This window comes from Rattus norvegicus, chromosome 6 (assembly GCF_036323735.1).
Source record: "Rattus norvegicus strain BN/NHsdMcwi chromosome 6, GRCr8, whole genome shotgun sequence".
NCBI classification, from domain to species: Eukaryota; Metazoa; Chordata; class Mammalia; order Rodentia; family Muridae; genus Rattus; species Rattus norvegicus.
Window position 1 is genome coordinate 94,269,690 of NC_086024.1, and position 21,404 is coordinate 94,291,093.

A 21,404-nucleotide genomic window follows, 5' to 3' on the forward strand; every position below is an offset into this window, starting at 1 on the left:
CACAGTAGCAGGTAATTCAATGGACACTGAGTGCTACAAAGGAGATGGCAGAAGAAAACAAAGAAGACAGCCGTACATTTAAATTTTGTTTTATTGTTGCATCAAAATTTCCCTTTTTTCTGTCAAAAAGTATGGTACATCTTATACAAAAACAGTATAAATAACCCTGATTTTCTTCAAATTCCATATATAAAAGTAGTACCTTCTTTTAAAAATAATTACATCATATGGAATGAGAAAATATATAGAATATATGCTTTCAAGAATCTTAAATCCACTCTTTAAACCATATAAATAAGCTGATTTGTAGCAAGCTGAAGTTTGTGACTGATTCACAAAGTCTTTCACGTCTGCATAAAGGAGAAACAATACTGTGAAGGCTTTAGCCGTGAAGTAACAGTCGAATAATTTAAAAGAGCACTTGATTCCAACATGTCCCAGCTCATGTCTGTGTACGGTGTGCGTGTACATGTGTGCATGTGTGCATTTGAGACTGTCATGGTAACAGCAGCCCAGTTTTCAGAGGTGCCCAATCCTCCTGCAGGAATCTGCGTGCACCGCTCGCTGCTCCGGTAGCAAGGCCTAGAGAAAGAAGGCAAGTGGGATACTTCACCCTGGTGACAAGATTATGGCTTATTTGTAGGGGAGTCTAAATTCACGCACTTATAACACAAACACATCGTTAGAACACACAGTCACACTACACGTGCAAACAAAGCAACACAGAGGCAGACGGAACTTCCTCTGTTCACAGGCACCATGCAGATTTGTATAATGTGCAGTATTCTTAGAATTAGAGTCAGCTCAGCAACTGGAAAAAGAAAAGGCCTAGAAGCCATGCTAATGTGTTTAACAGGCGCTTCTCTGGCTGAAGGATTTTTTTTCTTAGTTTCTGTCTAATACTGGAGTTCTTGGAGCAGACATTTGTTTTTTGTTTTTGTTTTTGTTTTTTTTTTTAATTCTCAAATATTGATGGGCAGATTAGGAAAAACTGTGTCTGGGAGAGCAATGAGTACCTCTTAGCCACATTATTAGGAGAGCCTTTCAAAAACAGAGGCCAAGGTTTCAGATTTCTACTACACAATGAAGAACTGAAGCTTCCCTTTCATACTCGATGAAAGCCGTTTTTATTAGAAAGTTTCACCATAATGCTGGGGAGCTGAGGTGGTCTGCGGAGAGCTAGGCATGGCTTTAGCAGTCCGACCAAACAAACAATCTAGATCTTAAAGGCTGACTCTAATAATGGGAGGTGAGAACAATACATAGAAAGCTTCTAAACAAATGGAGTTTTCAAGCATATAAAGACTTCTTGAAGGTTTGAGGTTTGTGCTAAGAAGAGTGAGTGCACGGCACGGCACGGCACGGCACGGCACGGCACGGCACGGCACGGCACGGCACGGCACGGCACGGCACGGCAACCTACCAATAAGAGGAGAAAGCAGAAAGCTAATGTGGCTTGCAAAGCTCCTCTGTGAGGATTAAGAGACTGGAAAACTCCTTATCAAATATTAACTGGGCCTTAAGTATTTGTAAACCAGAAAGAATTGACTTAGACATAAACAAAGGAGACATTTTTATTTTTGTTTCTCACTAGTAATTATATGGGTAAGAACAAATTTATGAAAAATGAAGATTATATACTAAGGAGAAACAATTATTTGGAGCTTGTTTTTCAAACTTGAAGCTTTCAAATATCGAGTGAAGTGAACTAGGTAACTAAGAACATAGCGCTAAGGATCTGCACATTCTCCATCATTAGTTATAAAGAATCCCCGCCTGTGACCTCTCAGACCTTGGCAGGCCACACTGTGCGGGAGAACCAAGAATGTCTGTCAGTGGAGATTCCTGCCCCAGGATTGAGTTTGTGACATTTTGGGCACCAGACAAGACTGTTGGGCCAACTCTGCACTATGCACAAGGAACCTTGATCTTCCGTCATGCGCAAGTGTGCAAAGGAGGCCCAGCATACGGAGCTGCCTGACTTACAAGGAGAGAACTTGGAGAGAACTATGAAACCAAAGCGAGTGCTGGCACTGCGGTTCTGTGGGCGTGTACTCAGAGAAGGCAGAGCTCTTCATCCCCACCTTCCGACTGGTTTGTTTTTCAAACAAGGGTAAAGTGGACAGGATGCTGCGAGCTTCTCCATAGAGAAGAGCACTCCGTACCTGCACTGTGTTGGGTTCGGAGGTCCTGTTGTCAAGCTCCTCCTGCAGGTGCTGGCTTCTCTTTTCTGCCTGCAGCAGCTGCTGTTGAAGCTGCAGAAACTGCTCCCTGGGCACCATCGGACAGGCTTGCTGCTGGAGCAACTGCAGATCCCAGTGAGAGGATGGGCTATGCGTCCCAGCGGACCTCAGGGGCTGCATCTGAGGGACAAGGGCAAAGCTTGGTCAGTGCAGGGCCTTCTGCCAAGGAAGGTGCCAAGCAGGGAGTACTGAGCCCAGGATCCATCCCTTCATGGCCTTCATAGTCCTGATCACTTAAGCAGGACACGGTCTGGTGGAAGTGTGTGGGAAGAGCCCTTTGGTTGCCTCTTGGAGATAATACATCAAGTGACCAAGACTTGAAAGAACAGACCTTCCTCACTCCTGAGTGACTATAAGGGCATGAGGTCTATGATATACATAGCATATCTAAATTATATCTACAGTTTTTTATTCTAGAACTTTCAACTGCTTTCCCCCTTTCATTAAAAGTGAGACAGGAGCTGGGAAGATGGGAGAGAGTGCTTTTGCTATAAGCTTTTCTCATTTTCCTTACCACCATGGAGATTTGTAAAGAAATCTCCATGAAATCCTTAATTCGTTGGCTATGTATCTTCTAACTCCAACTGAGCATTTTAAGATTATTGTACCTAAAATTATTTCAACCTATCTTGGTTCATTTAGTAGGAGTTATAGCCTCAAATAGCAACCAGACAGGCTAGTGTGGGGCATCAGGTCACCCAGAACTGAGCTAAAAGTATTGTTGAAAACAGCAAGGAAACAGTGCATCAACATGCTGATGAAACTTAAGGAATGGAAAGGAATGCATTTTAGCCAACGGAACATGCTACTTTTCAACTGTCAACACATTCAGCAGACACGGGCCCAATGCGAGGCATGCGATACTCGTGAGCAGGAACGGAACTCGAGAGGAAGCACCTCCGGGCCTATGGGAGGGAGAAGGACCTCTCAGTTCAACTATAACGAAATGTTATGAAGTTTCAGAGCCACTATCCATTTTTTTTTTAAAAATTCTAAGTCTCTGGGGTATGTCCATTTTGAAATAGTAGTAGTTGTAGATATGAAAACATTGCATTACTTAGGATAAAGAGTTTGACGGGATTATGAACCTACAGGTTCCTAAGAGTGGCACAGTTTTCTTCAAACTGCTTTAAATATTGGGGAGAACCCTTGTAAATAGACATTCTATATTAAAGCAAAATAAAAAATGTATACTGGCTCTTGTCCACGTACGTATGAGCTGCCATAATGAACAGAAATGACTGCACGGAGACGAGGTGGAGACATCCCCATGCCGTGAGAGTTCACTGAAAGAGCGCTCTACCTTTACACACTAGCTCGGACACAGAGCTGCGCCCCACTCTGCTGCTTCCAACCACTGAGTTCTAGGTTAGCCACGGACAAAACAAAAACAAGAGAAAATTACAGGAGCTCCAGGAAGAGTAAGAAAAGCGTAAGTTATAGCACATGAATAAGAGTATTTCAGCAACCAAGGTCACCTCTGCTGTGTGTCAGCTTACAGTCAAGGCCCTTACAAACTACAGCTCTGCAGTGGCACCCTCATCTGCTGTAATCTGGTTGGCTGTGAACTTGTGAATTTTTCGGCCTCATTTATAATCTTTAATTACACCAGAGTGGATATGTGTTCACATGTGCCCCTTAAACTAGTTTGTAGAGATGAGGTAGATGTCTCCCAAGCAAGCGTGTGCACCAGATAAGAATCATTTTCTCAAAGTCTCTGACCCCAAAGACGCTGAGAGAGGAACACTTCCTTGCCTAGTCATCACACCTCAGCCGCACCGATGGGAAAACTGCCAGAGAGGAAGGAATCCGTGGATCCCTCAGGTTAAGCACAAAAGATAGCAAAAGCATCAATACACCACCCTCTACAATCATACTGCAACCTGACTTACCAGGCTGGTCGGAAGAGTGGTTACCGCCTAAGAGTTAGAGCTGAGAGTAATGAAAGGTTTTAGAAGCAGTGGGCTTGATTAAAGCTATTGGATTATAAGCTTAAAAAATGGGTAAAGCTGTAAAGTTGTTATATACATGTCCCCAAGGTCTAAGAAGTAAAACCACACCCCAAGCCCAACTGTATAATTTAAACTGTACAGGATGTGAATTATCTCAAAAGAGCTGTTCAAAATCCAATCTGGAACTAGATGTGGTGCCAGAAGCACTCAGGAGACTAAAAGCCAAGGGATGGCGAGTTCAAGGACAGCCTGAGCCATATGGCTCAGAAATGTGAAGGAGGAAAAACAAATCCAGTCTATAGAACTGTAGAATTAATAACTCAGCCTTGCTTCCTAATGGGAATTTCATTAGAATAGTATGTAAAATGTTCTTTTTTGTGTTTAAATTCATGCTTTTCCTTTACTCACTTCCGGTACTAGGAACATTCATTTTCCTTATCAGCAAATATTTACTACTAGAGAAAAAGAATGGCAGGAAGTGGCTGATGCCTGTTAATAATAGAAATGGGCCTGGAAGAAGGGGGCTTCCCAGGTTAGAGCAAACAGGCGAAGATCCAGCTTACTGGTAGAGCGTGTGGACCGAGTCCAGCACTGGATAAGTGCATTCACCCTGCCACCCTTCAGAGTCTTACCAGAGCTCAGCCTCAGATATCTTACTCATTAGAGCCTCTAAACTATTTCCTATCTACGTCAAAGCACAGGCTGAACTCACAGTTTTGAATGCATTTATGGAGATTTCACCAATCTTCCCATTCATGGGTAAATTGGAGAACATAAAGTTGTCAGAAACCTCAGTGGTCATTTAAATGTCAATGTGATACCTTTGCCCACATTTCACATTATTTTAAAGCTAAGCACTAAAGCCATCTTGCCATATATGCAGCTTTATAAGGAAAATACTTTGTCAGCCAGAGGTGGCACATGACTTTGATCCTGGCACTTGGGAGGCAGAGGCAGGCAGATCTCTGAGTTCTAGGCCAGATTGGTCTACAGAGTGAGTTCCAGGACAGCCATGGTTATACAGAGAAACCTTGCCTTGAAAAACCACAATAAAATTAAACAAACAAACAAACAAATAGAAAATACTTTGAAAACTTCCTTCCTATAATCCTGCCTTCAAAAACAAAACAAAATATGTACACACAGTATTTTAAGACGATAGCAAGATACATTCTATGTGTGCTTTCTTATACAGATTTTATAGTTAGATTATTATGTTAATCATGTTAGATTATTTTTTCATCTACCCACAGCAAGCCATCTCCGTCAACTCTTCACTTACTAAGGGCTATGCATTTGTTCTTATCCTGTAATGGTTCAAAAGCACACTGGTTGCTGGGCCAAGTGAACACACATTGATTGGTTTTCCAAATCAGCTTAACATTTGCCAGTTGTACCTTTCCCAAGGTACAGCTGAGTTACAATGTTGCCATAAGCCATGAATACTTTGTTTTTTGATCACTAGAAATCCAGCCCAAGGCTTCACACATGCAAAGGGAGTCCTCTACCCCTGAGCTCTATTTGCATAAGATGGCAGTTCCTGGGCTGGAGAGGTGGCTCAGTGGTTAAGAGCACTGACTGCTCTTCCAGAGGTCCTGAGTTCAATTCCCAGCAACCACGTGGTGGCTCACAACCACCTATAATGGGATCCGATGCCCTCTTCTGGTGTGCCTGAAGACAGCTACAGTGTACTCATATATAAAAAATAAATAAATCTTAAAAAAAAAAAAAAAGAGGGGTTGGGAATTTAGCTCACTGGTAGAGCGCTTGCCTAGGAAGCGCAAGGGCCTGGGTGCAAGGCCCTGGGTTTGGTCCCCAGCTCCGAAAAAAAGAAAAAGAAAAAAAAAAAAGATAGTAGTTGCTGAAAAGAAACCTAAATGCAGATCTACATACATCTGGACAGGTAATTGGAGAGTGATGATATCATAAAACAATGCAGGATAGGATACATCGGGAAACCGTTACATATACACCAATGACAAGAGAGCTCTGGGCCCCTCAGGCAGTATCAGGCAGAGTCCTGCGATCCACATTTATTGATATATATGGCTCTTACATTTGGGGTTAAAGTTATGCTTCATTCTGCAAAGCAGCATGGATACCTATGACTGTAAGTAACTAAGCAAACATGTCTGTTCATTTGGGGAAGATAGACCAAAGAATCAAGGCTGACAATTAGACTTTTCCAGCAGGAATTCAATGCTATGTCTGGTCTCTCTGGAGAAATGGCTCATAGGCATTGGCCACAGTTTAGATAGTTTACTCCAGTACTAACCTCCATTAATTTCTCGTCCAGTCTCACCTGTTTCTTCTTCAGACCTTCATTTTCCAAATGGATTGTTTCTAATTCTCGCTCAAGGGAACTCATCTGACTGACCTGTAAAAACCAAACAAAGTAAAAAGGACTTTTAAAAAATGAGTTGCTCTCTTTTATTTTGATAAATTTGCATTAGAGACCTCTCGTCTTGGAAGAAAGCCAAGGTGATTCTACAAAGAAACCTACAAACAACAATTCAGTGCACATTAGTGCACAGCTGGCATTTAAGCAATCTGGATTTAACCACCTCATCTCACAAAGACCAGAGTTTCCTAAGGCAGCTGGCTTTAAACTTCTCTGCCACCCACTGTAAGAAATACACATTACCCTACAACGAAATAGCTGTGCCCACAAGTGTGTGTGTGTGTACATAAGTTCCAAGTGCATACTTAGTGGAAAAACTACTTAAGAAAACACAGCCCCTCCCTCTCCCCTTGAGCCAGCACTGCCCCCGCTTCACATACAATCTCACACCATCGCAGACTCCTGATGCTTGTTTCCCATCAGGGTTTTATTAATCTCCATTTTTCAGAAACTTCCTCTTTCCTCTAACATTTAACTTCATAAATAAGAGTGAAGATAAAAATCAAAAGCTTTTCTTTATGGATTTCTAAGTAAATTCTTTCTATTCAGATGCACATTTCTTTCCAAATACTTATCAAACATTAACTGGGAGGTAAGGAATTTCTTAGTCCTCTCAGAGAGCTTTGCCAGTCATATTAGCTTGATGGTCCACTCTGCTTTCTCCTCTTATTAGTAGATAGCTGTGCATGCACTTCTGTCCCTCCTTCTTAAAACCTTCAAAAGGCTTTTTGTTGTTGTTTGTTTTGTTCGTTTTTGGTATTGCTTTTAAAACCTGGGTTTTAGGGGCTAGAGAGATTGCTAAGTGGTTAGGAGCGCATACTGATCTTCCAGATATTCTGAGTTCCTAGAAACCATGTTGGGCGGCTTACAACAGCCGAAAACTCCAGCTCCAGAGGATCTGACACCCTCTTTTGGCCTCAACACTCATGTGCACATACCCATATATAAACATACGATTTAAAATGAATTCTTTTAAGGTGATGTGGTGATGTGTGTGTGTGTGTGTGTGTGTGTGCATGTATGCATGCATTCACGTGTGTGCATGCATATGTGAACCGTCTTCCTCCTTTTTTTTTTTTTTTTGGTTCTTTTTTTTTCGGAGCTGGGGACCGAACCCAGGGCCTTGCGCTTCCTAGGTAAGCGCTCTACCACTGAGCTAAATCCCCAGCCCCATACCGTCTTCCTTCTAAAAGCTTAAATTGTTCTTGTTTTAAAAAAATCTTTACTCAGTCAAAGCACGATGACACTGTTTTGACAAGATTATGAAGGCTCAAAGTCTGCCACTCCAGGCAAGAAGCAGACACTGGAATACACTGGTCAGGACACAGGCGCACCATTATACGTGACAAACCCACCTTCCTGCTGGTAGGAGATCGCTCCTTCCGAGACTGTTCACACTCTCTCTTTAAGGCCAATTTTTCTTGTTCTATGGGCTTCACAGTACACGATTGGTTGAGTTGCTTTTGGTGCTTGGTGGGCAGAAGGTTGGATTCCAGTTGACGGATCTAGTAAGAGAGAAATGCTTCTCTAACCATCCAGCCGGGAAACAAATGGCAAACAGGGAATGTTTTATTCACTACTTGGGTTTCATGGTAGTAAAAAGCACTTTTTCAGCTGGTTAGGGTGGTAGAGGGCTGAGATCCCAGTTACCAGGGAGACTGAGGCAGGGGATCATTTGAGCCCTAAGTTCAAACCAACCTGGGCAACATAGCAAGACCTAGACTCTGAATTCTGAAGCCTATTTTTTTTTTTTTTAATTATTTCTAAACATCCTTTCTAGATAAAGCTGGCTGAGCTTACAAGCTCAACGTTAATGGCACTTTGAGAATTTCTCCATCAGCTAAGTCTCCAGGAGCCCAGTGTGAGTGAAGGAGCTGCTGAACAAATGGGGGGAGGGAGGGCAGACCTGGGTTCTGTGGCTCCGTCATGGGCAGAGCATTTAGGGGTGGCTGAGGCTGACTCTGGTAGAGTCGGCTGCTGGATATACACCTGCGTGTGCCAAGCCCATGAGGGGGACCACAGCTGTCCTATTCCCACTGCAGATTCTGTAACAGCAGATTCTTCTGCACACAGTAGGTGTTCTCAAAGAAAATTCAGGACGGTTGGAATTCCACAGCAAGCATGCTGAGGCACAGGGTAAGTGGTTGACGGCACAGCTGAGGCACAGCCACAGGTAAACGCGGGTCAGCAGGTTGGTCATCTGGAACTTTAAAACTTATTCTGGCCTTGAAATGTCTCTACAAAGGGGACCAAGTTTTCTCTCACGAAGACTTAGCTTGACCCTTAAGTCTGAGTTTGCCATTTGGTTATTATTGGTCTGGGCAGCTAACCAGTTAGAATGAGGAATATGTGGATATCATAATTTGCACCAGCTGGCACTTTTAATACGAGGGTTAACGTCACAGATGTATTTTAATATACAATTGGTTATCTAAAATAAATAATTTAAATATATAAATTTACATATGAGTAAATGAAAACTTACTCATCTCAAAACAAGCCTTCCATCACAAGGTACTCACATCTACATCTAAGACCGTATCAAACAACTCATTTTCATATCGAATCATTTTCCACACCTGCAGCTTCTGAGTTACCTTCTCCCGGGAGTGTGTGAGGTCTGCTTGGGTGTTCTGAACTACAGTCTGGAGCCTCTTGCTTTCTTGACAAAGCAGCTCTGGTTCCTCACTCATCAGATGATCCAGTTTGTTCCAGGATAGCCTTTTCTGCTGGCCCTGGAGCCCTGAGAGATGGGTAGCTGTTTCCGAGACCCAGTCCTGTATGGAGAATTGGAGAATTGGAGCATCAAAACTTACTAGCGAAGGGACAGGTCATTTCTGTCTTGAGAGGGTTCCTGCTTACCTAATGACAGTCCTTAGTGCACACATTTCAAGCTAATGTGTATATAGATATGAAGAAAATGATCCTCTTGGATTTTTTTTTTTAAAGGTTCAAAATGATCCTATTGACTTCACTAGAAAGTCTGATGGACAGGTTCTGGCATGATCTACAAAGGACTCAAGTGTCAAGAGGCTGGTGGTTTCAAAGTCTTGGGAAGCCCTCTTTGAACCTAGGTAACACTCTTGATTAACAGAAGTCATGGAGAACTCAGAGGCGCTGTAAGCCGCATGCTTCCACAGGCTAGTCCTAGCCGGCTTTCACACAGGCGTGCTTGCTCCTTTTTAGAGTCCAAAGCACTGATTGTCCTTGTAATGGAGGCTCGAACTGAAGAATACGCTTTAAGGTACCAAAATGACTTTTTTTAATCCTAAAAATAACTTTAGAAAATTGAAAGAAGCAGCATGGCCAGATGACCTTCTGCCTTGTAAGTCAGACATGAGAAAGAAAAGGAAGTTTAAAGGGGTTGAGGAAAAGGTCAGGCCCTTGGTATTTTTAAAATTGAAAAGCCCATCTTATTTTAAGTATTATCCACTGAGGGATAAAATAACCGAATCGTGGGCTAGTTTCATTATTACAGAATGAAATTAAACATCTACTGGCCATGCAGAATGCTGCCAACGATTAGTGTGAACACCAAGCAGCTCTGTAACTTTAAAATGAGACGTGTTTTTAAGAGCACCAGGAAGGGCAGCCAGCTATTTTTTTAAGCAGCTTTCTCTAGACTTTCCGTTAGTGCAGAGGCAAGCCAATTGGCAGCAGAGACTCATAAGGCAGCGCCATTGTCTTACGCTAGGTTTCCTTTTCTGCACTTTGCCTGGTTGGTGTTGTTTTGCCACTGTAGATGGGTGTTCCTAGCTCAATTTCTCCTAATGTTTTCCTTGGCTGGTTTCCCATGCACGGCCGTGTTTAGTTTGAAAATGATTTTGTTTGGTATTATAAATCTCAGCTCAGCTATGGGCTTTTAACTTCTTCGGTTTTAAAAAAAAAACCTTTTGTACCATTATAATTCCATTGATATGTGGTTGAGAAGCAAATGTCCCTGACCCTATAGTGGCAGAGAATACAGAAGCGGATCCCTGGGGTTATCAACTGCAGGGGGCAAAGGATAGCGTAAGAAATGTTTTACTGTTTGGTGCTGCAGTGGCTACACAAACAAATAAAAAACTATATATATATATATATATATATATATATATATATATATATATATATATATATATATACCACATTGTGATGTGTGTGTGTGACACACACACGCGCGCAAAACTAAATAGACTAAAATAACATAGTATAATTACAAAGAAAGCAATAACCTTGTCGATGGCATTCTGAAGCTGTAGGTGTAATGACATCACTTCCTGCTTTAGAGCCTCCTTTTCCTGTCGAGTCACTTGGAGGTCTGATTCTATCTGGGCCATTTGAAGGTTTACATTCTTCAGGATATCTTCTAAATTCTGAACCTGCATGGCGAGAACAGTTGTATTTTGTGGGTGACACAGCATTCATGGTCTCACCTCTTGCGTGTCCAGTTGAACAAGGGAATGCCCAGGCCCCTTCAGATATAATTCGCTCCATCCTGTTCTCTTCCCAGCAATTCAGGATGCTACATATATTTACAGGGAAGTTATACTTAGGAAAAAGACAAGCCTGTCTGGGGCCAGGTACTGCTGATATGGGCACCCACCAGACTGCCAGGAGCTGGGGGACAGAGCTGAGGAAGGCACACTGCCATTGTCAAGCACACTCCCACTGAGTCTTGGGAAACTACATTTGAGTCTGACATGTTGGTTTGTGAAAGACCTCTTCGTTGAAAATAGTTTGTACTTGCAGGATTCTATTTTACTGCTGTCTCAAGCGTATCTCAATTCAACTTAAGTTTGTAAACGGCAGGTTGATACCGCAGTCTTTCAGCATTTGAAGGCATGGACTTGCTTTAGAAGTCCTGTCTTACGTTAGGACCAAGCCTCTTTAAGCCCTGTCCTTACTAAGCAAGCACTGGTCACAAGAAGGAAGCTGCAGGTTCATGGGCTTCGATGGACAGACACAGTGTTTTTTACAGCTTTTGCAATACTGTGAATATGTCTCAAATGATGTCCCATGGGATCATTCTCAGGCTACTTGAGCCACTCTCATCTTGAACACTCTACCTGGCCTTTCTTTAGAAGGTGAAAATACTAGGAAATACGAATTGTGGGAATAGAGCAAAAACTGTCTACACACCTTTTCCTGGGAAAGCGCCAGCTGGGACTTCAGGTCCTGGCTCTGCTCTTCCCAGGCCTCCCGTTCCTCCTTTATTGTAGCAATTCTGTGCTCTAAAAGGCTTGATTCTGCCAACTGTTTCAGATAGGACACAAAGGTAGGAGAGCATTTGTGCAAGCGAATCTAGGCTCAGTTTATGGTTTCCATCATCTCTTCCATAGAGAACCCTCCTATTTGCCAGGCAGGGGTGGGGGAAGGGAGGGTACATAACTACCATCAAAAACTGGCCAGTGGGGATGGGGGTGGGGTGGGGTGAAGCTTTCCTGGCTCTGTCCTACTTAATGTCATGTCTCTTCTTTGCTTAGTTCTCCTTTTTATGTCCCCCTACTCCCCCCAGTATATTCTAGTTTGAGGGCAGGAAGTAGACTGAAAGGCAATTGGAAATCTCAAGACTGTATTTTAACACAAAAATAAAGAATGCCTATAAGGCAGGTAGAACAAGGAAAGCAACATCTTTGTATTGTGAGTGAAAAAATAATAGAAAAAAATAGTGTTTGGCTGTGATGGATTTCAGAGGATAAGAGTCATATTTCTATTGTGTATTATTATTATTATTATTATTATTATTATTATTATTATTATTATTTACCGAATAGCATCATGATATAGTGAGACAAAGTCAGATTCTCGACTTCACTAGTCTAGGGTCACATAACTCCATCTCTAACTCTGAACTAATACAGGAAGTCCAGGGGCCGCAGCCCACAGGGAAAGGCCTGCCGTGATGCCTGCTGTGGCACTGCACGCACTCCATCCACAATGAAGGGAAACTCCATTGTTTCTGCTACCTTATCGGCACAGCTCTTTAATTCTTCACTGAGAACTTCTTTCTCCTTCAGCAGGTTTTCGTTGTAGCTTAGAATGCTACACATTTTTTGCTGGAAGTCAGAGAGGTCAGGACATCTGTGCAGCTGTAAGAGATTAAACAAATGAGGGACACCTCCCAGCTATGTTTATACTATAAACTTGAAAAGGAGGTATTTGTAAACAGGGGCCTCGCTTGGCCCTGAAATCTTCCGGTCTGGACATATTTCAAAGGACATATAAACTCTAGAATTCTATAATTAACTTCGACTAACTGTTCCCAACTGGCTTCTCACCGTCCCCTAGCTGATTACTGAAATGTCTGCTGAGATGAGACCTACATTAGCAGGCAGATACCGCTAAATGATCGTCCTAGCTTTCGGTCTTACTTCCCCAGTTGTGTGACACACTGCTCTCCTGTCTTCAGTTTAACTTCTCCATGGCACAGGTTACATTCGTTATCATGCAAATAAAGGGGTATTCAAAATGCACTTTTCAGACTACGTCAGTCAAGACCATAGAATGAGCTGAGCATGGTAACCCTGGAGCTGGGAGGTGCAGACGGATTTAGAGCAGCAGTTCTCAAGCTGTGGGTCCTAACTCCTTTGGCAAACCTCTATCTCCAAAAATAATTACATTATGATTCACAGCAGTAGCCAAATTCTAGTTATGAAGTAGCAACAAAAATAATTTTATGGTTGGGGCCACCATGACAAGAACTGTATTAAAGGGTCCCAGCACTGGGAAGGTTGAGAATCCCTGATTTAGAATATCAGTAGCTCAAGGCCAGCCCTGACTACATACATTGTTTCTAGTTAAACCAGGGCTTTATAATGCCCTGGCTCTAAAGAGAAAAGAAAAAAGTTACATGTCATTGTTGTACACGTCTATAGTCTTAGCACTCAGGAGGCTGAGGCAGGAAGATTAGACCTTTGAGGCTAGCCTAGGCTACACATCAAGATCTTGTTTCAAAAACAAAAACAAACTAGGGGATTGGTATTTCTCACTTTCAAGTATTAGCATGCGGGCAAGTGAAGGCTGTGCCCTTCCCCTGGGAAGAAACCTAATGGACTTCCAGTTGGAGTGGACATGTTGGCTTCTTTCTCTCCACTTCCTTCTCTCCACTCACAGCTGAGGCAAACCAGGCTGCTTCTGTTCTTTTCTGCATCCACGCTGGTATCAGCTTCATGCTGGATACTTTGTTGCAGAGGCTTTTCTGGACACAGCAGGATGTTTCACAGCATCTCTGGCTTTATCCTTGACACTCAGTAATACTATTCCCCCAACTTGTGAAAACCAAAAATGCCCGGGTGTTGGGGAGCAATGCTCACTCTGACCTAGCTGGAAGCCACTCCTAGGAGCCAGTTGTTTCCCATGCCGTTAATCCTCCTGCACTTTATACAGTTTTACTAAGAGCATTCCTGCTTGCCTTTCATGGGTTCAACCCTGTTACCATTACGGTACAGCCATCTTCCTGTCTGAAGGCCTCCCACATAACACTGGAATTAGCTATGACAAAATAGATTTTACAGGCTGGAGCTTGTTTTCAACTGATAGCAAATCCAACATACCTCATAAGCCTGAACAAGTTAGAAGGATATTGGAAAACGCCCTTGAAGCATCTGCACATTAATATTACATGGGGCCATCTCCTTTCCCTCAGTGCCTGGCCTCTTTAACTCTCTAACGCTCGTAATGCTTGACACCACTTGGGTATTTATCAGGGGACTTTCTGCGGATGCTATTTACGCTTCTTTTGGTGTGATATGTAATATATCTATATCAGATAGATATAGATATAGATTTGTAGATATAGATACAGTGTGTCCAGAGCTCGAAGTCACATCATACAGAGTGACACATGCTTTCTGGGTCTGAGCTGCAAGGCGGCCAGGATGGGCTGGCACCTAACAGAACCTTCCTCAAAAGTCCTCACGACGGAAGGACTTCCTACCATGTGCACATAGGGACTCATGGTTATTTCATCTATTCACACTAATGGCTTGGAAAGAATGTGTAATAAAATGTGCCAAGTGATGTCCTCCTCAGTTGCTTTTCTTCCGGATGTGTCTTTTTCTTGTGCTCTGTAGCTGAGCGACACCACAGTGTGCACATGGATTGGATGTTATCGCTGAAAGGGTGAGGAAGCAATGCCTTCAAAGCCACAGGGGACATGGGGCACTGGAGTTAATTATAACAATGCTATATTTATAATCAATTATTAACAATGGCCCCAAGATACTCTCACCTCACAGAAAGACTGTGAACCTTAGCTTCCCAGATGCTCATATGGAACAAATGGAGTTTCTACTTGTGACAGAAAAGATTCACTGTGCCCTACAGTGCCTGGCATAGAAACTCTAACTGCTGAACGGATACAGGAAGAACATTTTATAATGTGATGGCACAAATACGAAAGTAATCTGAGGGTGGGCAAATGGAACAACGAGATTCTACCATGAAAACTAAATTCTAATATGCAACAGAAGGTACAAAAAAAAACCCTTGTTATTCATAATAAAAATAAAGAATATTGGAAAATATCCTATCCATAGTTTTCTTGAGGTATACCCTCTTTTATATTTAAAATTAAGTCTTTGTTTGAAACTCTGAAATAGCCTTCTAAAAACCAAACTAATTTTCTCTTTTTTTTTGAGACAGGGCCTCACTATGTAGCCTTTACTGATCTTGAATTCGCAATCCTCCTGCCTCAGTTTCCTGAGTGCTGGGAACACAAGCAGGCAACCTCATACCCATACTGAGCTCTGCCAGTTAAGCTTGTAAATGCGAGAGAGTGTGATCTGAGGATGCTGGAGAGGGTGTTCTCCTACGAGGCGCCGCACGTCTACCACAAGGAAAAGATACAAGTGGAACCAACTTCATTTGGGTCCCCAGAAATCAGAGAACAGTTCTGGAATTCATGAGGCAGAAACTCGCCCTCTTATCAGACAAACTAATGTTACTTTTTCGCCTGGAGACAGTAGAACAGCAAACATTTGAAACTGAAATGGTTAGGATTCACAGTAACAGAATGTTAGAGTCTACCTTAAAAATAAACTGTTTCACTAGGGAATTAAACACACTCAGGACTCAAGTCATCAGCCTGAAGCAATAAGCTGGTGGGGCAGCCACGGTGGAAAGGGGATTTGGTGGCTGGAGACCCGGCATCAAGTGGTGCTGCCCCTCACTCCACTCCCGCAGCACAGACTTACTTGCTTCAATCTCTCCAGTTCATCCTTGAGGAGGAGGTTTTCTTGCTCCACAATGTGAGTCTGCAGTTTAACTTCAGAAAGCTCGGCCTCCAGAGAAGACACCAAAGTGGACGTCTAAGAAAGGTATCAGACACATATCAGACACAGTCATTGGCCAGGGAAGCTTCACTGGGCCCAAGGAAGACAATCGTGAGGGACCAGTGAGAGCACAGCCTAATGGCATTGCTTTGACAGCATTTATCTTTCTAGAACTAACCAAATTATCTCCGAAGACTCTCCATGTACAGCATGGGTCTTCGGCCTGACCCGTGCCTTCAGCCGTTCCTCTACTGTAAAGTTACCTTCTTCTGGGAGAGGCCCCCTTTGATTGTGCAAATTCATTCTTTGAATTTCTGCCTATTCATTCCTGTGCCCACCAGTGCACTGTGGCTGCAATATCTATCACTTGGGGTTTTCCTGAGGATGACTTTCTGTTTTCTTTCCTCATTTCTGCTTTTGTTAGATTTCTCCAAGAAAGAGCAGTTGCTTCTGCCCTAATTGTTTATTCAGTCAATCGATCGATGCTAATATGTACTCAGACAGCTATTATAATTATTTCATTTTATACTATATTTCCCCGATCAAACTGCTTGAGGCTATGTTAGTAGGAGTTCCTTTAGGTGGGAGTCTGGGTCTTTGGAATTCGTCTTATTTTCAATTTTTTACTTATTTATCTTTTTAGCACCTTTTTCTCTCTGGCACCATGAGACATTTCAGGTCTGACTCAAATCTTTTCTGTTTTAACCTTGGAATCAGTAAGATTTCCCAAGGTGCTATCATAGGAGGATGACAGTCAGAAATCAAGACCTGGTTACCCCATACAAAAACACATCCATGGGGCTGGGGATTTAGCTCAGTGGTAGAGCGCTTACCTAGGAAGCGCAAAGCCCTGGGTTCGGTCCCCAGCTCCGAAAAAAAGAACCAAAAAAAAAAAAAAAAAAAACCACATCCATGCGTTTCTCTAGTTCTCTGAGACCGATGTCTCAGATCCTGACACTATCAGAGGGTTCACCTTGGCCCTCCACACTCTGACACTGCAAGTCTCTTCTCCAACAGTGAGAAGCACAACCTTGGTCCACGCTCTATGCGGTTACTCATACACCTCTAGCAGACACAAAACCACCTTGTATGCCTAGGGCGGTCACAGTTTCTGGGTAGACTATTAAAGCGTTTGTGGACAGCTCATTCTTTGTGCCCCTGCTGCGGTCATACTGCACACAGTGCCGGTACCATCCGTTGGTGTTTGTGTTCTCTTTTTGTATTCCTGCACCCATCATGGCTGATTTTGATCATCTGAGGTCTGTAAAGCTTGTGAGCAACATGGCTGGGAGGTAGCTCAGTGGCAGAGCAGTTGCAAAGCTCTGGTTAAATGACCAGAACTGGAGAAAAACCAAACCAAACGCACGCGAAGCACATAAGAGTCAGAGCTTTGTAGAAAGACAAAGTCGGCAGAGCCCGACTCCCCTCCTCAGCCCTTCTATACATTCCTATCTCCCTGCCCGTGCCTCTCCCTCCTAACTTCTCTGCTGTATGGTTTATCTCCCTCATAGTTCCTTAACACAAATGGGCAGAGCACGTGTTTCCCTTCTAACGCCTCTCACTATGTCTCTCAGTATGGAAGCATCCTGTGGATACACTTTGTGGCTCCCATGGACGAGCTGACACCATGTCCTGGAAATCACTTCACACTGCGTGTTCTCATTCCTCTTACGTGCATCCCTTTTGAACAGCCCTGTAAGACTATGCATCGTATGGCTATACCACTGGTCTTATATCAATCACGCTTTCACGTGTGAGCATCCAGATTGTTCCAGCAACTTTGCACATACAAACAAAGCTGGAGCGAACAGCCTCATGTGTATGACTTCTCGAGGTTGCTAAATTCCTAGGAGTGAGACTGTGGGGCAAAAGGTGAAGGCACATGGGATGATGGCGGGTAGTGCCAAAATACCTCCGCACGGACGGTACAGTGCACAGTGCCGCCATGTTCGAGGACGTCTGCCAACACAGCCTTGCCAGGAGAACATGCTGCTGGGTATTTTTGAACAGACACCAATCTTTCAAGTGAGGAATTACATGCCAGAACTGTGTATTTTACATTTCTCTAATTATGATTGATTTGGAGCATCCGTTCAGAGCTTTGAGGGTCATTTTAATCTTTTTCAAAAAACTTTTGTTCCTGTTTTTTTTTTTTTCTCATGTCTCTAAATTTTCTTCTACTCTTTAATTTTTTTCACATTCATTGATCTTGTGTGTGTGTGTATGTGCATATATGTGCATATATGTGTGCAGGAGCCCTCGCAGAAGAGCCATGAGATCCACTGGATATGGAGTTGTGAGTTGTCATGTGTGCTCTGGGAAACAAACAAGGACCTTGTGCGTGAGCATTAGTGCTCCTAACCACCAGCCGTCCCTCCAGTCTCTCCAGCCCTGTCCCTTCATTTCAGGTTTTTTTTTTTTTTTTCCTTTTTAACCGAGAGAGACAGATCTCTTTCTCTGTGGTTGAACACAACTTCACCCCATGTGTTTTTCTGGTACCTGAACTGTTTTATTTCTGACATGTAGTGTCGTGCTTTCACTTTACGAAATCTGAATCTAGTCCCAATTATCTATTCCCGATTAGTCCAGGTACTTTAAAAAACAAAAGCAAAACCTCCATCTCGACCCCAGCGGGTTGAGAAAACACTCTGATCACACACACTCTTGATGGTTATAAGGGATTAGTACTCCTCTCCCCCACTCCCCACAGGGTATCCAAGCCCTCACGTGCTCAAGAGCCTTTCTATTAGTTCTGTCTTGCACAGAACCTACCTGCGTTCACTTAGAGACTTTAACGCCGCTCCAGCAGTACAATGTAAACGCTAAGTAAATATTTGTTACCTGGATTCTTTAAGAGACATCAACAGCAGCACCAAACAAATAAGAAATCTGTGCATGTCTGGCACTAGTGTAATTCTCCTTCTTAAAAAAAAAGATTTCTTTTTTTCACAGCCGAGATGAATTGGTTCACAGCTGCTTCACTGAGCTCATCCCATCTGTTGTGGGAGATCGTTCTACCCCCCTCCTACATTAGATATATCTGGAGTAGATATTAATGTGTCAGGACAATAATGATTTAATCATTAAGGTCTGAGGTGTACATTTTTTTTTTAATTTCTTTGGATTTAGAATGAAAAATCTGAGGCTAGAGAGATGGCTCAGTGGTTAAGAGCAGTGACCGCTCTTCTAGAGGGCCTGACCTCAGTCCCCAGCAAACACAGGGCAGCTCACAACCACCTGCAATGGGACCTGGCGCCCTCTTGTGGCACACGGATGTACATGCATTCGGACAGAGCACTCAGACATGCATTTGATGACAATGGCTGACCTGAACTTTGTAGCGATCCAGTTCTTCTTTGAGGCTCTCATTTTCTTGCTCCCATTTCTCAGAGGTGCAAGTTCCTGGGTCCTCCTTCTGGCACAGCATTTCTGCCAGACGTTGATTAAGGGTTTTCAGTTCTTCCTTGTTTTGGGAGTTCTTTTGGCTGAGTTCTTTATTTTCTGAATCCAACTGTTGGTTTTTGAGTTTTAAATCTGAAACCTAATTAAAATTGAAATAAGTTTTAAAGAATACTGCTGCCCTACTTTTGCTAACAACAACAACAACAACATAAAAAAAAAGATTTAGAGACTTTTCTCCTCTCTCGATGTAGTTTAAAGAAATCTCTGTAAGAGTCTACTCTGCCACAGGGCAGCCTTGCTTCTAGCCCTGGTCACTCTGCCTGTGGAGCAATGGTTCTCAACCTTCCTCAAGCTGCGACCCTTCAATACAGGTTCTCATGCTGTGCTGACCCCCAACCATTATTGCTATCATGTTTGTGGCTACTTCATAACTGTAATTTTGCTACCGTTATAAATCATAATGTAAATATCTGTATTTTACATTGGTCTAGGTGACCCGTGAAAAACACCCATTCAACTCGAAAGGGGTCACAACCCACAGGTTGAGAACCACTGCTGGGGAGGAAGTGTCTGCTCTATGTCTTTTTTGTAATAAATTTAATTTTCCTTTGCGCATACTCTCTCTTAACCACACATGATAAAAAATAATATATGCTCCTTATTATAAATTCTACCACCTTGGCTGTATATAAAAGTTAGACGCAGGTTAATCTCAGGTCACAGGGTGCCTGGTCCCTTATTGTTGAATTTGCATACCACTAGATCATTTTCTATGCATATACACTACCATCTTTCTTTTAGCCAAGAGATAAAGATAAAAAGGATCATTGCATGTTCTAACAGCTTGCTCTTCCCACTTCTGATCTCGCATGGAAGCCATCTTTCCAAGTTAGTGTGCCTAGATGTCACCATATGTTCCAGATCTTAGCGAATGCAGGACGTTTTATGTGAAAAGACTCCCCAGACTGCCGTTTCCATTCCTGCGCAGAGATATACATTTGTCTTATCGTTTCGTTATTAAGCAACAAAATGGTAGCAATTCTGGGTTCATTTGTTTCTGTTTGTTCCTTAGTTTAGCGTGGCCTTGTTGAGTTAGAAAAGAAGTATATACACATGAATGCAATGGCAGGAACTCCCCTAAAAGTCTCCCCACTGATGCTGTCAGTTTACTCTCCACAGCGTAGACTTACTTCTTTACTTATGCATATTTATTTATTTACTATTATAATATCAATGTTTAACTTCTGTTTAGTAGGTGAAGAACTAGCCTGTTTAAGTTTCCCTAGCACTGTGGGGCTAGCCTTTTGGTTCTATCAGGTCTATCTGTGATCATCGGACCCTCCCTAGCTGTTGCCAATTTTCCAACCGAGTCCCGCCCCTTATTTGAAATAGTACAAGATATATTTTGGATGCTGCCTTGGCTATTTCAGATACTAAGACTATTTCCTTCCCAAGTGTGCCCTTGTCTCGTGACTATTCAGATATGTTCTTAAATAGTCTCCCCATACTTGAGTATATGCCGTAAGATCATACAAAACGAGCACTGAATGGCATAAGCCGTCTGAACGAGCTGCACGTCTAAGAAATGCTCTGCAGATCTGCTGGGAATGTTAAGCATTTCTTACCTGTTTCTTTAGTTTTTCAACCATCTTCTGAATGGAAGCCTTTTCCTGCTCTATGGTTTCTATTTTCTGCCTAAAGGATCAACGAAGACATGAGTCAGGAGCGAAGCTTTCAAACTTGAAAGTTAAATAGTTCCTGGTCCTTGTAAAGTTTAACTAAAGTATGTCTTACCACAATTCTTCCTGAGACCCATTTAACTCCTCCAATTTCAGGTTAGAGATGCTATCTTCCTCATTTAAAGTAGTAATTTCATTTCTCAAAATAGAATTTTCCTCTTGAAGCTTTTCAGATTCATATCTGAAGTGTAGAGATTAAAAAAAAAAAAAAGTTACCGCATGGCAGTCATCTGGCATCTTTGGGAAATATTTTCTAGTAACTTCCAATATAGAAAGAATTTCATGCCAGTTAAAGTAGAAGTTTAAATTAGTAGTCTCTTGGTACTTGGAAATCAAGCTGTAACATATTGAGTCACTACTTTTGGAAAATAAGAATCTTGCTAAAAGACATCATGGAGGTGTGGCCAGAAACC

General features: G+C 42.6%; 1 protein-coding gene across 18 annotated transcripts in view; it reads right to left on the minus strand.

Annotated features, from left to right (window-relative positions):
* The window catches only part of Nin (ninein), a 102,298-nt gene that overhangs the window by 8,308 nt on the left and 72,586 nt on the right, over positions 1-21,404 (minus strand). For 6 of the 18 annotated variants that reach the window (XM_017594089.3, XM_008764705.4, XM_006240158.5 and 3 more), the window contains 11 exons: positions 21,047-21,172; positions 20,878-20,947; positions 19,179-19,391; positions 15,773-15,886; positions 12,545-12,667; positions 11,718-11,831; positions 10,811-10,957; positions 9,194-9,373; positions 7,952-8,101; positions 6,471-6,572; positions 2,166-2,363 (listed from right to left, as the gene is read on the minus strand). In XM_017594089.3, the coding sequence (XP_017449578.1) occupies positions 2,166-2,363; positions 6,471-6,572; positions 7,952-8,101; positions 9,194-9,373; positions 10,811-10,957; positions 11,718-11,831; positions 12,545-12,667; positions 15,773-15,886; positions 19,179-19,391; positions 20,878-20,947; positions 21,047-21,172 (1,537 nt within the window). Of the gene's footprint in view, positions 1-73; positions 583-2,165; positions 2,364-3,052; positions 3,149-3,546; positions 3,608-6,470; positions 6,573-7,951; positions 8,102-9,193; positions 9,374-10,810; positions 10,958-11,717; positions 11,832-12,544; positions 12,668-15,772; positions 15,887-19,178; positions 19,392-20,877; positions 20,948-21,046; positions 21,173-21,404 lie in introns of those variants that run through there. The other 12 variants (XM_008764707.4, XM_008764708.4, XM_063261709.1 and 9 more) reach the window with 8 other exon arrangements.